The 17,887-nt window shown below is 43.8% G+C and overlaps 1 protein-coding gene across 1 annotated transcript in view; it reads left to right on the forward strand.

Moving 5' to 3' along the window:
• Window positions 1-17,887, forward strand: part of LOC115073633 (corticotropin-releasing factor receptor 1-like) — a 246,210-nt gene that overhangs the window by 19,365 nt on the left and 208,958 nt on the right. The window contains 1 exon segment of the mRNA XM_029572234.1: window positions 16,326-16,413. Coding sequence (XP_029428094.1) covers window positions 16,326-16,413 — 88 coding nt within the window.

Raw genomic sequence — 17,887 nt, forward strand, 5'->3', positions numbered from 1 at the left:
GGGCAGGTGATAGGTGGAAGATGTGAAGGAAGGGACTTGCATCCTCACTCAGGCATATGAAATTTGGAGGGCCAAAGAGAGGAAAACACAGGCCAGCGAGTGGAGGGACAACAGAATCAAGCTTGGTTAAACCCTAACAGCAGAGGTAGGTAATCGTCTCAAAGTAGGAATGTACAAACAAAGACCCTGGTTAAATCCCAAACCTCAGTGATCCTGGGGAGGCTGGACGCTTTTGGACAACAGCTTGGCTAGCTTTGGTGGCTGCATGAATGTTACAAACCTTGGTGGTTTAGAAATGAAAAGGATCCCTGAATATTGCTGGGTCGGTAAGAATCAATGAGGAAGCTGGCAATGCCCGGCTCGGCCTGCCAGTGGAGATGGCAGAAGCCAGGACTTCAAATGGAATCTGGACGTGCTCGGGTTTGATATGGAAGGCAGTGGTAGGAACAGGATTAACAGGTCAAGGAAACCTGGTAAGACAGCAGGCAATGGGGTGGCCAGGCAGGTACCAATGAGGGGGATTTACATGGAAAAAAATGTGGTTTGTTTGATTCATTTTGAGGGATTCTTCTTCATGTTTTGCTTTAATATTTATTTTGGTTCAGTTTGTTTCCTGAACAGCAATAAACATTACTTATGAAAAAAACAAGCAGATGCGCCCTCCCTCACCCAAACCTATCCCTTCAGCAGGGTCTCTGAAGAAGAAAGGGGCAGGAGCAATCTCCAGTCACTCCTGCCACACTCACTTCCATTTCTGTAATGGCAATGGCCAGCCTAGAGATTGGCACCATATAATTTTTCAGCCATGAAACAAGCCAAAATATCTGAAGAATTGTTGGATATTTTCTGATGGATCAATGTTTGGTTCGAACAAAGAGAACCAAAAATCTACTCATTTATCACATTGTATCGTTTTACACATTTTAGATTGGTGGTGGCCAGATACTGTCCATCAAGGTGTTATGGATTAAGAGAACATGAGTGAACAACACCGCAGGTCATGGAGTAATCAAGCTGGCAGAACCAGGGTACCCTGCACCATCTGAACCTCCAGGCACTAGCTCTGACAGTGTGGATGTTGAGCGTCTAGTTCTTCAGCCCCTGGACCTCTTGGACAGTGTCTCCCAGGTGCTGGTGGCTTCTAGAAAGCCTTCCACCAGGAAGACTTCTAGTTTGAAATGGAGAAGATTCTCCACCTGGTGTGCACGGCATGACTTGGATCCATACACATGCCCCCTTCCCAAGCTGTTGGACTACTTGTGGCACCTTTCTGAGTCTGGGCTTCAGACCAGCTCAGTCAGGGTCCATCTTAGCGCTGTTAATGCGTACCATCGAGGTGTCGCTGGCACACCCATATCGGTGCAGCCTTTAGTGGGTAGCTTTATAAGGGGTCCTTAAGAACTTGGGTGAAAAATTCCAGTAGCTGTGTCCAAAAAGCATGCACCACTTTACAGTCCCACAGACAATGCACAAATGATGCAGAAGTATCAGGAACATTTAAGACATTTGTCGGAATCCGTAAGTTTTGCCAAAAATGCTTTGCTAGGTCAAAAGATTATTCAATCAATAATCTGGAAATGTAATTCTCAAAATATGCTGCTTACTGCTTTCCCTACCAATGAACCACAGGCATGTATGTCATCATCTGTAAATATGCACTTTAAATCATGGGACCATACATCTGCTAAAGATTGCAACACATAAGATTTAGAATTATTGTGAAAATATCTTTTATACATTCTTGAAACAGAGACTCTGTTCTTCTCAAAAAGGTGTAAAAGACACTAAAAGGAACCATTTGTGAATTTTCCATCATCTAAGAGTTTCAAAGATGAACTGTAACTATGTAGTTCTTAATATGTAATAATGAGGTTATTCTTCTGAAAATGCAGATTTTGACAGCAAAAAGCAAAAGAGTGTGTTTTCCCTGTTTGTAAATTAATGAAAGGTTGCAGATTTACAGTTCCTCTGTCTTGCAAAGTGAAAAATTACGTATTCACCGACCCCGGGAGAATTGTGGGTTTCCATGGAAGGGCAAGCATAAAGACCTTTCTTTATGTAACCCTAGAAGAATCCTAAGAAAATTCCACCCTTTCTTTACAGATCTTACCAATAACGATTGAGAAATATAATTCAGAAGAGATGAAAGGGGGACATGCAGACGATATGGGAGACTGTATGGGACTGTAAAATTCGCCTCAATTTCAACTATTGGGATGTTGGAAGTATCTAATAGCCAATAACCCCAATACACAAGACATATTGTATAAGTGAAGATGAAAAATCCCAGACGCCCTTCATCTTTGGGTACCATCGGACTAGCCATGGTTAACTTAGTCTTCCCATGTCTCCAAAAGAATTCTGAACACAATCTCTGGATTTCTTTTAGGTCCCTTTGCAGTAATATCAAAGGAACCATTTGCATTACATATATCAATTTCAGTATTAAAGTCATTTTAATTAGTGCTATACATCCCATTAAAGTCAAAGGGAAATGTTTCCAACTGTCAAATTTCTTATGAAATTCCTGAATTATAGGGAGATATTTAAATTATACCATCTATTTGGATTGCTATGACTCTTTATTCCCAAATATTTGATGGCATTCTCAGCCCACATTAAAGGAAAATCAGGCCATATGCTGCTCAAGTGTCCCACTATATCTAATGCTTCAGACTTGGACAAATTTAATTTCAGCCCAGATAAGCTGCCATAATCATCTATTGGTAGGGTCGTTTTTGCATTTGACAATGTCAAATTGTTCTTTCTAGATCTAACACCAGTTACTCAAGCATCCTGCTTTAATTTGTCAATAAGAGTTTCTAAAGTGAGTATAAAAGCAATGGGAATAGAGGGCAACCTTGGCGAGTTCCCCTCCCTAAAGCAAAATGTTTTGAAATTGATCCATTTAATGATATAAAAGCTGTAGGACTTTTATAAAGCAAATGAATGGCTGACCTGATAGAACCAAGAAAACCAAATTTCTCCAAAAATGACATCAAGAAAGCCCCACGACACTCTATCGAAGGCCTTCTCTGAGTTAAAGCTTCACCACCATAGGATCCCTAGGTTTCATCTGCCTACAAATCTCCAAAGCCAGCAAAAGCCTTTGTGTATTCATAGCAGATTTTATCCCATAAATAAATCCCATTTGTTCCGGGGTGACCAAATTTGGCATGATTAGCTTTAGATAATTAGCTATTATCTTGGAATATATTTTAATATCCTGGTTTAGTAATGAGATGGGTCTGTATGAACTAGGTCTAGGATATGCCAAATCTTTACCTGGTTTTGGTAAGACTATTATCACTGAGACCTTCATAGTGTCAGGCACATATTCATTTTCTATCATAGTTGTATAAAGATTTTTCAAGGATGAGACCACTAAATCCTTAAGAGTCTTATAGAATAATGATGGAAGGCCATCTGGGCCAGGAGACTTATACAAAGGGAGTTCTTGAATTATATTATTAATCTCCTGTTCTGTAATAGGGTTATTTAGTCTCTTCAAATCATCCTCAGTTAATTGGGGAAGAGATATGTTAGGTTACTGAAAAATTCAGTCATTTTTTCCTTGTAAATGAGCTCCGCTGTATATAAGAACTGGTAAAAGTTACAAAATACATTTCCAATTCTCTCAGTATTTATAATCCAATCATTCTTGTCATTCTGAATACTTCTGATGAAATTAGAATCCATCTTAGTTTTAACCAAACTAGCAAGTAACCTGCCAGATTTATTGCCATATTTAAAATTTGCTGAAAATTGACTTTGCCATTCTTTATTTTGAGCCTGATTCATTTGAGTCTTATAGTAAGATAATTCTTTTTCCAAATCTAGAATATCCCTGTTCCTTTTCCTTTTCTTAGCAGCCACATAACTCATAATTTCTCCTCGGAGTACTGCTTTAACTGTTTCCCAGAACAGGACTGGCTCACTTGCATGCTGGGCATTATGAGATACAAATTGTTGCCACTTGCTACTCAGCAATTCTTTAAATTCCAGATCATTGTTCAACCACCCTGGCATACGCCAATTCCCAAAAGAACTAGTGGAATTAGTAGAGCCCAGCTTGCATATTACTGGACAGTGGTCTGAGATAACTAAGGCCTCTATGTTAATCAAGAGAACTTGATCAAATAAGCTAGGAGCCACTAGGATATAATCTATTCGTGGCTTAGAATCATGAGCTCTAGCTTAATGAGTAAAGTCCTTTTCTCCTGGGTGAAGAACCCTCCAAATGTCCAATAAATTGAGAGTATCACACAGGAATGGAATACCTTTTCCTTGTGACAACTTAGGGATTTTTGCTGAAGTCCCCTCCCAGTATCATTGGCACAGGGCTAAATTCTGATATATGGGTAATCAAGACAGTTAAAAAGGAGTGAAGATAGCAGTTTGAGGCATATATTGATGCAATGATCAATGGGTTACCAAGAAGTTTCCCTTTTATTATATGTCCCCTCATCATCCCAATATGAGTTTTCTAATATAAAAGAGACTTTTCTGTGAATCAGAATGGCCACCCCATTATGCTTAGAGGACCCAGAAGAGAAAAAAAACTTGGTTGTACCCTCTCTTTCTCAGATTTTGATGTTCACTGTCTGTTAGGAGTGTTTCTTGCAGCAACGTCACGCTACATTTCAATCTGTTAATATAAGATATTACTTTTTCCCTCTTAATGGGAGAACCCAAGCTAGCTACATTCCAGAAGACATACATTATTGTATTAGCCATTTACAGGTAATCTAGATAAAAATATAGCCATCGCCATTCATTACAACTAGAACTCAAATTATACGGGATGCGTGTGCAATGAATAAGATGAAAGAAAATATCCCATGTCCATAAGGTGAACCTCATATTGTCTTCCCACTGAGCATCCCACAATAGCAACATTATATACCAGATGAGTACATGAGGGGCATCTCACTCATACCAAAATAGAAACAGAAAGAACCCAAAGGTTACCTACCCACAATTGACACATAGCAATTGTATCTACAATGCATAGCAGCTTGAGGATATAGCCCACCCATACCAAAACCCATCCCCCCATTTCCATTAAAGCAAAAACATATTCAAAACCCCATCTTACATGATCTCCCATCCCCCAAACCACTAACTTAGGTATGGTCTCTTCACTTAGAGAGTGTAAGGATCACATTAATTTGTGGACCAGGTACCATCCCACAGCATTGTGCCGATGAAGTAATTGAACTGACACTGCTGAAACAGAACAAACAATAAAGTTAGACATATAGAAAACTTATGTACAATAGAAAGTGTGTAGTATTAACCATCCATGAAATGAAATAATTCTGAATTAGACTAGAGACTATAACTAATAAGTTCGATTCTGAAAATGCCGAATTGAAATCGGATATTATGAAGCCTTTATGCAGTTTCAATGACTTCACGTGGTGATGGAATCTACAAACTGCCTAGCTGCATCAGCTTTCTCAAAGAGATGTTGCTTTCCATCATACTAGATGCTCAACCATGCTGGAAATTGCAGGGAAAATGGATTTTCTTTGCAATTAGAGACGAACAGATTGGGATGAATTCCTTCCTTTTGATTGAGACCGTAAGTGAATAATCTTGAAAGATTTTGATAGCTCGATTGCCATAGTGCACAGTTTTCTTTTTGTGATAAGTCTGCCATACTTGTTTCTGAGCAAAGTTGAGCAGTCGTGCAATTACCACTCTCGGGTATTTTTCATCCGCCTTGCTGTCTCCCAGTGTGTGCTCTTTCAATGATAATTGGAGCAGCATTCCCAGGCAGATCAAGAGCCTCCGGTAGCCATTCAGCTAGTATTGCCACCATCTTCTGCTCCTCAATAGATTTGGCAAACCCTACAAATCTGAGGTTGTTTCTTTTCGGCCTATTTTCTAGGTCATCACTTTATCTTCTAAAGTTGTTATTTGAGTAGCCATTTTGTGAAGTTGACCCATTGCCGCAAGCGTATCATCTTCGCTAACTGCCAGGCATCCTTCCATCATGTCCATGCGGGGCCCGAGGTCAGTGAAGGATTTTTTAAGATCTGCAATTTGTTCTAAGATGGTATCAAACTTACGGTCGCTACTGTTACAGCTTGCGTAATTTCAGAGACCGACATAGCAACCATGCTTTCCTTAGGACCTGCAGATGGATTGGCGGTCATTTTATCTGCAGCCGGCTTTACTTTCTTCTTTTCTTTTTTAGATAATTTCACCAGCATAGGTGTCGGTGAGCATTGCATGTAGTTTGTAATTAACATAAAAGGTCACCCTACCTCCATGGAGTTTTTTTTTTATTTATGAATTTTCTATAATGAATTACATTACATACTGTAGTCTGAAATCATTGAACAAGGAACATAAAATATACACAATAGAAAAAACATTGTTCTTTTACCTATATTACCTGATCTTTCCTTGTTCAATAAACTAAAGGAAAAATAAAGTGTAAACTCTAAAGAAATAACGAGCGAAATTAATAAATTGAAATCATACTAATTAATACAGTTATGGGGTTCCCCATTTATACAAATCTAACCAGATGTTTTTCCCCCCAAAAAATTTCTAAGTTGTTCCGGATCTAAGAAAGAGTAACTTTTCCCCTCGCTCTTAATGATACATCTATAGGGGTATTTCAATAAAAAGAATCCACCTTTATCTAATACCTCTTTTCTTAAATTGAGAAAGCTTTTCCTGTGGAGTTGGGTGGTCCTAACCAGATCTGGATACATCCACATTCTTTGACCGTAAAAGGTCTTTGACCTATTACAAAAAAAGAGTCTTAGTATGTTGTCCTTGTCTGTAATAAAGGCAAATTGTAACATCAGAGTACCTCTATTTTTTATGTCTTTCTTGTGATTTTTGTATCAAATCAGAAATGTTAATAGAAGATTCTATTAGAGAACCCTGATCCATACTGCCTTGATCATTCTGTGATATTACTTGTGTTCGTTCTAGTCCTCCTGTTCTTTTCTCCTTATTCCTACAAAAAAGGCCCTCACAATAGCTGGATAATTTGCATCTGGTATTTTAAGGATCTGCGTAACATACTCTTTGAACAATTCCCTTGGACCTAGCTGTTTTAATATAGGAAAATGTATTACCCTTAAATTTAAGGACCTCATGATGTTCTCTAGATTTTCACATTTTTTTAAAATGTATCTTCTACCTTAATTTGATGTTGTTGAATTTTTTCTAAATGCTCACATCTCTTATCTATCTCCTTAATTTTCTTATGATGTCCTTCAATGTTTTCTGAATTTTCTTTAAGAGAATTATTTGTTTCTCTAACTTCTCGAGTGAGATTAGCAATTGAAGCATCTAACTTTGCAATAAAATTCCATAGATTTTCCAACGTAATACTAGATGGCCTTAATATCACGGTTCCAATAGTGTCCTGTTGAGTTACAGCATCTATCTTCACGATGGGTGTACTTTCCACATTAGGATGCAATAAGTAGGTATCAATGTCAGATTCTTCTAAAACTTCAGCTATGGAGTATTTTTAAAATTGAGCAATGCATGGATGGAAGAGATTATTGAGGGATGACATCCAGAGCTTCAGTTAGCACATTCGTTCACTGATGCTGCATCATGAGACTCCCCCATAGGCGCTTTTAATATGTTCTAGGCACTCTGCCTGCCTCCTGCGACCCAACTGAAAATAAGGCAAAAAAGGATTAATTATAAACAGATCTTCCCCTCTCCCTCCCCACCCTCTAGATGCACAGATTACAGGTACAGCATGGAGTCTCATCAACCTCGGGAGACCTTCTCTATTTGTCCTTTGGCTGAAGCAAAACTGCCAGTGTTAAATTCTGCCCTTGTTTTGAGGGCTTAAAATGTTACATGCATTCCTTTAAATGAGTTCGTTTCTCAAAGTTCACTTCTTCTGAGTAACCCTCTCTAGCCAGAGTGGCGATGATGCAGTCACAGCAGTGGCTGCAAGCTCATGGGATGTCAGGCAGGTGAGGTGGGATGGCACAATCTGAAAAGAGAGTTCTAATCCTGTTTTGTTTTGTTTTTCTTCCACTCCTTGTGGCCTTGCCCAAGCCACTCTACCTTCCTGTTCCCCTGCTCACTCAGAATTCAGTAACAATAATGATGTTTCCACTTTGAAAAGAATTAAGTACTAAAACCGGTAGCCAGATCTTCTACTCCAAAAGTGGCCGCATGAAGTATGGTGAGGGAGATCACTGTCATACTCCTAGTGATATAGATTAGAGTTGGAGAGCCATGATTAGGACAGAAAGATAAATCCAAATTTCATTTCTGGTGCAAAGGCACAGACTCCATTTGAGTTTCCCTTCACTTCTTCATAGGTAAAGATCCCCTGTTCTTATGTAATGGAATTACTTTGCTTGAGTCTGGCTAAGGATGTAACCAGAAGTTAGGCTTTAATGGATTCAGAGTTCTCACACCAACACACATCATATGACAGCAAAATGTCTGAGAATGAAAGAAGTAAACAGGATTTGTGGCGAGGGAGAAAGCCTGGACTATGTTTTGGGAGCACCACCTGCATTTCTCACAACACGGTTTCAGATATGCAAATGGAAAGGGCATAACCAACAGAGGCGGGGGGGGGGGGGGGGAATAGAGAGCGAGAGAAGCAATTAAGCTGCCCTAAATGTAAGAAAAGTATTTGTGCTGGGATTGCTATCATTGCAACCCTATTCTTTGCTATATCTGTGCATTTTGCTTGGCTTTCTGGAACATAGCAATATTAATATTAAATATTGTTATCCCAAGATACACTGTGTGCTGACTTAGAGTGTGAGATTAAGTGTGTGGGAGTATGATCCTGTGTTTTCTTAATTAGTGAGTCCTGCCAGGACAGGGGATAGTGCTCAAGAGAGGAAAAGCTTGGGGGATACTGCTTTGGGTCTTGAGGTGGCAGATCCTGTTGAGAGGGGAAGAGCCTGGGGAAGATTCCAGGCCTAGGTATCTTTGTTCCTGTTCATTCCTCTACCATGCTTACACAGAGTGAACTTGCAACAGCTTATCCTGAGCTTTCGTGAATTCCAATACCATTTGTGAACCCTCTACCCTTGCTGGAAAGCTGTTCAGTGCATCCACTGCTCTTCCTGTGTCATCCTGGTGGGTCCACATGCTCAATCCATATTTATTTCCCCTTTGTGAGGTGGCGAACATGCAGCAAAAATGGGAAAGCACCTCAGAAAGGTTTCATAAAATCAGCCAAATTACTGAGGTCTTCTGAGAGGGCTTAATGAGTCTGGAATAGCTTTGTATTAACATTTGCTAATTAGTCCTGCCGTTTCGCCTGGATGCTTGGCAGGAGGAGCACACCTGTCTGTGCACTTACGTCATGCTGGGCTCTTGCTGACTGTCAGAAAAGTGTTTGCTGATGCCTTCGCCCTGAATCAGCATGATAATGTTTTACATTGGTACGATGGGAAGTGCCAGTCATTTAAAAAAAAAACAAAAAACCCCACAGATATTGTGCACTGTCACCGCTGAGGCTGGCTCCTCCGTACCTGTGGCATAAAAAAAAAATATCGGTCCATTGTGAGCTGATGAAGCAAGCGCAGACTGAGTTTCCGCATCCATTGCCAGCAAGCAGTATCCAAGAGTCAGCAGGGGATCCTTTTACGTGAACTGCACAGGCTTGAGCCGGAAGTGAAAGCATGATAAGATCCAAGTTCCTCCAGACAAAAACTCAGGTTGCGATCTTATTCAGGTCCTAGGTTCACCTCTCCTTGGCCGTTCCTGGGTGGGGTTTCTGAAACAACTCTCTGTCTTTCCCACTATATTTATGCTTTTGCCAATTGATTTTTTTTTTCCTGATAAGATTCTTCAAAGAGTTTTTTTCTTCTCTTGTTTTACAAATTCCTTTGCTTCTTTTCCCCTCGTGCGTAAATTCGCTCTCATTCCTTCCACTGGCCGAAATGATCGTCTGAGCTGGAGAATGGAGGACCGATTTTGGCCGTTCACTTTCGGACTTCAGCTCCGAGTCCCCAGAGATATATCATGCACCCCACAGGATTCGGCACTGGAGGCAGAGAAATGAATTACAAGGATCCCGGCAGACCTGTTTTGGTGGAGGTTTGACGTGTCGCCTACGACAGTGGTTTTTGTCTAGTGGTTAATCGCTGGGCATCAGGCAGGCGCACTGTCCTGGATAGGACGAGGTTCAGCGATTGTTCCACGGCCTGGGCCCCTGGAGGCCTATCTCAGAAACCATCCCCGGATGCCCCCCTCAGGGAAGGGGTGGAGGACTGATGGTATCTGATGTCAAGAAACCCCTCACGCAAACCTAGAAAGTTTAGGAGTATATCTGCGCCTCTCCTGGTTTAGGCTCTTGTAGTGTTTAATCTCTGCAAGTACATTAAGTAGGCAGAAATAATTGAAAAACATGATAATGTACTTGCTGTTGGTAAGTGAGCAGCGTTTCAGTATTATTCTCCTTGGATCACGCCCCTCCCTCCTGCAGACCTCTTCTCTGCTGTCCCATGTCTCTGGATCTCTGTCCCCTTCAGATTACTGCAGGCTCCTTCTCTTCCTCTTCAGTCCTTGCTGGAGTCCGTCACTTTTTTTATTCATTGTTTTATAAAATATAAAATATACTGCATAACTGGCCAAGGCTCCAAAAGCGCTTTACAAACATAAAATCCAAATGCATTCTTGGGGGCAGCCACGGCCTGCTCTCTGTGACTCCCGAAACTTTTCTACTGAGCTGGAATGAAATCTGAGCATACATGGCCCTCCAAATCCAAATCAAGATGTGATCTTCCCGTGAGAATGATGCCATGGTCCTAAAACCACCCTGCTTGCTGCTGCTTGGCGTGTTCCTTCTAGAATTTTCTGGATGCCCCGCTATCAGGCCTCCGTGTCATCCTTGGGAACCCGCCCCCTTGCTCTGAAACTGCTGGGAAATGTCTGGAGGGGACGGGCTGGCAGGTGCTGGTCTCTGGGGGGCACATCCTTCCTGCGCATGGGGCAGCTGCACCTCTTCCATGCCACACGCCTTCTCTGAGGGCTTCCTCCTTGTCCTTCTACCCTAAGCTCCTCATCGTTGTGCTATTCCCGTAGGTGCCCAGAGCCTGGCACCCTACCCATCTTGCTTGTACGACTTGCAGTAATCAGTCACTGCATCTTTGTCCTGACATCTGTCAGCTGAGCAGAGCGGCCTCTGCAGAGTAATCAGACCTCAGCTTTCCCTATCTTTTATCTCTCTCTCTCTGTATCTGACTGACCTTCTTCCTGTGTCCTCTGTCTAACTCCTCCCTTTTCATCCCTGAGATTTGCCAGTTTAGCTGTGTGTTGCCAGCACAGATACACAAAGGGGGTGGATTTTTAAAAGGGTTAACCAGCAAGATTCCCCTCTTACCCAACCTCTCAACCCCATTCCTACCAGTGCCCCCCTTCTCTCTGTCCCAAGCGTGTATAACGTCTGGAGATGGCGCTGGCCTTCACCATCCTCTCTGGTAAATTATTCCAGGCCTTCTCATCTTCCTCTCTTGGTTCTTGCAAGTCCCAGACTTAATCCAACACCACTAAGCTTTGTAGTAATCCACAGAGCCGCCAGAACAGAGGAGCTGCTGTGAGAGGCGTCCGGCCAGCCTGTGCTTGTTGATGTCAGAGCAGGAACCGTAGCCGCTCCGTTCGGGTTTTGCCCCGGCCTCCTTGGAAAATGCCTCCTCAGGCCTGCTGCCTTGTGCTGTCTCCTCTCTGGCCCTCTAAAGTGCCGTACGGCCCCCGAACAAACACTCAGCCACCCCTATTCACCCTCGCCTGTCCCTACAATCCACCCCCAGCAGGTTTAAATTCTGTCCCAGCTCTGGTTGCCCTGACTGTGACAGGCAGGAAACCGCCCTGGAGCTCTGTCTCTTTCTGTATAGTTTTGGGTTAATAGCGGACTGACCACGCTTCCCTCTCATGATGGGGGGGGAGGAAGAACTAGTTGAATGATGCTCCTATTCAACAATTGTAAAAGTAGTTTTACTGATGGGGGTTTGCAACTGTGAAAGGATTGGGTTTTTTTTATTGTACAGCAGGCCCTTAACATTTTTTCCTTACAGTTCGGCAAACTTAAAACCCCCAGATGTGCTATTTTTATTTATTTAAAATCTTTTCTATACCATCACAACGGTTCACAGATAGGCACGTCCAGTAATGTAAACATTGTATTGGGTAATACTTCCTATCAGGGTGCCAGTAAAGTCCCGGTTACATAGTTTCAAATATGAAGAATATTTGATGAATGTCATGAATCTTGTCCATTTATACGTGGAAAGATTTACCTTACACGTATAATCTTTTAGTGCTGTATATTTTATCTAAAACTAGCGGTGAAATAGTGAAATAACAAAATATGCACATATGTTAATCACGCACTGTGCTTTGATGTTCAGCTGCCTGCTTTATCTTCCTATTCTCCCTTCTCTTTGTAAAACGCTTGTTTGAAAAGCCGGGTTTTTAAACTTTTTTTGAAAAGTTTGAAATGTTTCTGCAATCTGATCTCAAGGGGCTTGGTGCTCCATGGTATCGGTCCTGCTAAGGATAGTGCCCGCTCTCTAACTCGGGTCAGTCGTGCTGTCCTAACTGGCTATGACCCAATGTACCTTTTCCCCATTTCACGCCCATGGGAAAAATGCTTAAGAGCATCTGGCCGACACATTTATTTTTATTTTTTTAATTTTTATATACCGATGTTCCTGTATAGCATACATATCGCACCGGTTTACATTGGAACAGGTTGAAAATGAACTTACAGTGAAACAGGTGGACTACAATTCCAATTGTATAGACTTGGTTATTTTTGGTAAATTAGAGATTTTTTGGGGCTTTTTTTTTTTTACCTGGAAAATCCTACTCTTTTGTTTTTCACATTTCCCAGATTCACCTGTAGGGCCCATGATTTGTAAACCTTCCAGGGTATGAGATACGATGAGGCTGCCTTTCCAATCAGTGCAGCTTACAGCATGATTAGCATTCAGGTACAATAAGTCCCTGCACCAAAGAAGCCACAGGACTCAGCCAAGGTCACAAGGAGCATGGGTGGGAGAAGTGGGATTTGAACCTGGGCTTCCTGACCATTACTGTCACCACCAGGCCCGACATTCTCATCTGCAGCCCTCCCTTTCTCTCTGTCCTGCACTTCCCTCTCTCTTTTCTCTCTTCTTCCTTGTCTCTCCTTCCCTTTAATGCCAGTAAGAGAAAGCAAGTGACAGAGGTTTTTGTTTTGTCGTGTTTTTGTCATTGAGCTGAAAAGCAAAAGGCTGTGTACAAGTTAAATTCCTTTTCCTGTTTCTTTGAACAGCTCCATTAAGTGAAAACGAGTCCAGGGAGACCATTAAACACCATTAACTCCAGTCTCACTATTCCTCTCACTCTGTCTTCCCATCACTCTATCTCTCCCCCTCATTCTCTCGCTGCCTATCCCTCTCCATCGTTCCTATATAAATTGATATAATGACAGAGTGATTCGTCATCCAACATAAAAGAACAAAAAAAAAAAAAAAAAGTAAGCGTTCAGCTTACTTTAATTTTATTTTCTTCTGTGTGGGTGAAATCTTGAAGCAAAAACCAAGCCACAGCCCGTTCCATGTATCCTGCTTCCCTCCTCGCTCCTCCACCCCCTCTGCCCAGGTTTCAGAAATAGCCAGTTGTTGCCAAGAGGGCCAGTGCTCAACACCAATGCTCAAGGCGCGAGAGCACAGGTGCCAGGGGGAGAGAAAGATGCTGTCGCTTAAGTTCAGGGCCCTGCTGCCCTCACAGGGAAAAGAAATGAGAAGGCTGGGCTAGTCGGAGCATACGCTGCTCTACGGAAGAGCCCAGGTGGTACAGAGTGATCCACAGCACAGAAGCTGTGAGAAATGCACTGATCAGTGATTGTGATACAATAATCTATTCTACAGCTCAGACCTGATGAGAAATGCATTGATCATTGCCTATGATAAAATAATCCTATATTCTATAGCACAGATGCCATGAGAAACACTCTAATCATTCAATTCCTGTGATAGAATAATCCACTATTCTATTCTACAGCACTGATGCTGAGAGAAATGTGCTCATTGCTGCTATTTATTTTTTGATCCATCAGTTTCCTCTTACTCCTTTGGGTTACAAAGCTCAACTGGAACCAGGGCTAGGAAATCATGCCATGAGCCTTCCTCTCAGAGGAAATTACCTAGGACTCAAACTGGGGACCTTCCACATGAAAGTGCACAGCACTTGCCATTGGGCCAGTCCCAAATAGGAGAGTATTCTATTACAGGCACCAGTCAGTGCATTTCTTATGGTGTCTGCGCTGTAGAATAGAATCGTGAATTATTCTATCATAGGCATCGATCAGCAAGCTTCTCATGGACTCTGCTGTAGAATAGAATAGTGGATTAGTCTATCACAGGCACCAATCAGCGTGTTTCTCACAGTGTCTGTGCTGTAGAATTGAGTAGTACATTAATCTATCACTGAACAGCCCATTTCTTACAGTGTTTGTGCAATAGATTAATGGATTGACTTTTGTATATTTAGGAAGATGAGGCTGCTATTTTGGAGTCTTCATGGTAGAGAAATCTGAAACTGTACAGTGCCTACCTTGTTACTGAATGTGTGTAACCTTGGGTGACTCACTGTATCCCTCCCCCTATGTCCCAGCTCTGCCACTGACTGTGTATGAGTGATCTTGGACATGCCACTTTGGGGTCTACGTATAATTTCGTGTCACCTGCTGGTTCTAATACCCACTTTAATGTAGAATGTATGAAACAGATGAGATGCAGAATGCGTTGGTGCAGCAGTGGCTGTGCCATATTAAATGCGGCCACTTTAATGCCACTGCTGTCTGCATCGTCCTTCACAGCATGAGGTGATCGGCCCTGGGAAACATGACCAGTTGGTGCAGGCTGCAGCAGGGGGCCAGCGTGGGCAGGAGCGGGAGATAAGCTAATGCAGAAGCTCTCTGTCCCAAGGTCAGGCCTCTGGGCTCCATTTTGTTTCACATCAGCCCAACAGGAGGGAAACTGTCTCCCTCCTGCCAGTGAAGACTGGCAGCTTCCTGGAGCGGGCTGAGGGTGCCTGCAGGGTTAGAAAGCCCATCACCACCTCCCCAAGGCCTTCTGAGGGACTGGAGGCTCTCTTCTGATAAAATCTCTTACCTGTGCATCTTTAGCTTGATTTTGTCCTCTGCTTGTTCTACGTCTTCTCTTAGCTTCTTCTCTGCCATCTCTCAGCCTTTCTGGTGTCCTCCTCCGATTCAGTTCTCTCCCTTCCTCCATTGTGTCTTTCCTTTAGAGTGGATAATTTAATACTTTCTCTTCTGCTTCTCTCCTTTTTATATTCTTCCATGCTCTCATTCCCCTATTCCTCCACCCTTTTCTCCTCCGCCTTCCCCTCTGTTCCTCTTCCCTAGATTTATTCCCACCCCCATCAATCCCAGGTAGGGTTAACAACTGGCTCCAGATTTTCAAGACAGGTCGATCCAGGCCTGGTTTATTCCATTGCATGCTGGGACTTATTCTGATTTCCCTATTGCGTTCCCTAAGAAAAGCAAGACCATAAGTACCTGCATGCAGGGGAGTAAAACCAGGACTGGATCAACCTGCCCTGAAAATCTGAAGCCAGTTGGCAACCCTAATCCAAGATCCTCTTTCTCACTGTCTCAGCCCCATAGCCAGTTTTCTCCATTTCACACCAACTCTTCCCCTCACGCGCTCTCTTTCTCCTCCATGAGAGGTCCATTTTCCCTCTCCCTCCATCCACTAACCAGTCCTTTCACCTCTCCTTCTTCTTATACTAGCTCATCTCTCTGTCAGCCCTTCTGCTCTCTTCCTTTCTTCTGGCTCTCTTCCCAGCCCTTCCAAGTCCTTCACACTTTCTTGCCACCCCTCCCCCAGGCTCCTTGCACCAGTCTTGCACTTCTGACAGTCCCCATTTATTCCCACGACCCAAGTGACAGACCCCTGCTGACCTCCCATCCCCAGGTCCCCACCTAATCCCTGATTCCCTTAGTCAGGATTTGAACATTTCTTCCAGGACTTACTTGCCAGTGATAAAATGCACTTGCCATGCACTCCCTCTCCCCCCTATAATCTGTTTTGGGGAGGGCAGCAGAAGTGCATATTAAGTGCGTTCCTTCCCCGGTGAGTGCGCATCCCTCCTCCCACCTGAACCAGGTGCAGTCGTCCCCCCCCCCCCCCCCCCCCCCCCCCTCTCTTTGAGTTCCTGGGTCCATGATCTGTGAATGTCCAAGAGTACGACTACAAGTAACACTGACGCCTTCTTCCTCTCCAGCCTAAAGCCGAGGATGTGCCTAACGTATGACCCTGTGTGCGTTCTCTCCTGTCCTCTGCCTGCAGGTGCTGCTTCTCCTGTGGATGGATCTCTTCTCCAGCTCGGCTCAGAATCCCTTCTGTGAGCATTTCCCTCCCAGCACCAACATCACAGGCAAGTTTGTTCCTGCTGAGCCTTCTTGTACCAGTTCGCAGCAGCATGCCAGCTGGAGGGACTAAGGGGCTGGTGGTTAGAGCAATGGGCTAAGACCCAGGGTTCAAATCCAGCTCCTCCGGCTGACATCATTTTGGGCACGTGGCCTCAGGGACCCAGTGAGGTTGTAAACGCGTTGGGGCAGGGACTTACCTAGGGTCTCTGCTTTTTTATCTAGACTGTACATATTTTTGAGCTACTGCTCAGTAAAAAAAAAAATGGGAGAGTTAAAATGTGCAGAATTATCTTGATTTTTAGTGCTTCAGCTGCAGCTCGGTCTCTGAGCCTGCCCCCAGGGTTAGCAGCTCACGCGAGTGCAGCCGATACCCGGCACCACCGGGGCAGCCTGCGGGTGATATTCTCTCTCTTTGGCAGAAGTCTTCAACTTTTGGAGCCCACCGTGTGTCGTCCTGCAAAGCCCACACTGCTGCTGCCGCTGCCTTAGCCCACCGTTTGCGGCTTTTCCCCTGTCGAAGCCCCGTCATCACTGTGTTTCGTTATCTGGACTGGGTAAACCGTCCGCCAGTGATCCGTCACAGCTCACATTTAATCACCTGCCCACGCTGCCGCCCTTAGCTGAGCTCCGAGTCTCCTCGTCTACGAGGACTCTGTCTTGTCCCGCACCTGCCGTTTGCCCGCCCCCACCCCCCGGCCTGCTGGCAGTGCTCCATGTGACCCAAAATTATCGAATGTCTTCTGCGGGAATCATCTAGCAATCTTGCCCCAGGCAGTGACACATTTTCATCCTTCCCCTCTGCTCCCCCACTTGACGGACGCTTTATTTCTTTCAGTGCCCCCCCCTGGATCTCCTTCCTCGACCCAGCCTTTCAGCTTTCTCCCTGTATCTTCTGCCCCCACCTTTCTTCATCAGACTGCCTTGTGCTTATCCTACCCCTCCACTTTATTCCCTGTCTCCGTCCCCTGTATTCCTCTTCTCTCCCACTCATTCTCCTATGCTAGGGTGAAACCAGAATGAGGAGGAGATGTCTCTACACCTCGATGTTCACATCATCCCTATAATTCCTCCTCCTCCTCCTTTCTTGCTCCTTATTGCCACCAACCCTTCGTTTCTCTCTTCCCCAACATCTGCCCCCTTGCTTCTCCCCCCCTTTCTCCAGCATTCTCCACCTGCATTTTTCCTCCCCCCCCCCCCCCTGCATGTGCCCCTCTGTCTCTCCCCCCTCTCTCAGTATATACTCCCTACCTTTTCCCTCCTTCCCAAGCATCCACCCCCCCCCCTGCCTTTTTTTTTTATCTGCTTCCCCTCCCTCTCTCAGTTAATCTGAGCAGTGGAAAATCATCCTGCTCTGTCTTCTCTGTGCTAGCATGACAAGCATATTAAAGCTCACAGGCTGGCTCTTCTTGTCTTCTGATTTCCCAAGATCAGCAGCCAGGAAGTGCTGGCTCATGAGTTTTGAACATGCCCTCGGTGCCA

This window comes from Rhinatrema bivittatum, chromosome 12 (assembly GCF_901001135.1).
Source record: "Rhinatrema bivittatum chromosome 12, aRhiBiv1.1, whole genome shotgun sequence".
In the NCBI taxonomy this organism is placed as follows: domain Eukaryota; kingdom Metazoa; phylum Chordata; class Amphibia; order Gymnophiona; family Rhinatrematidae; genus Rhinatrema; species Rhinatrema bivittatum.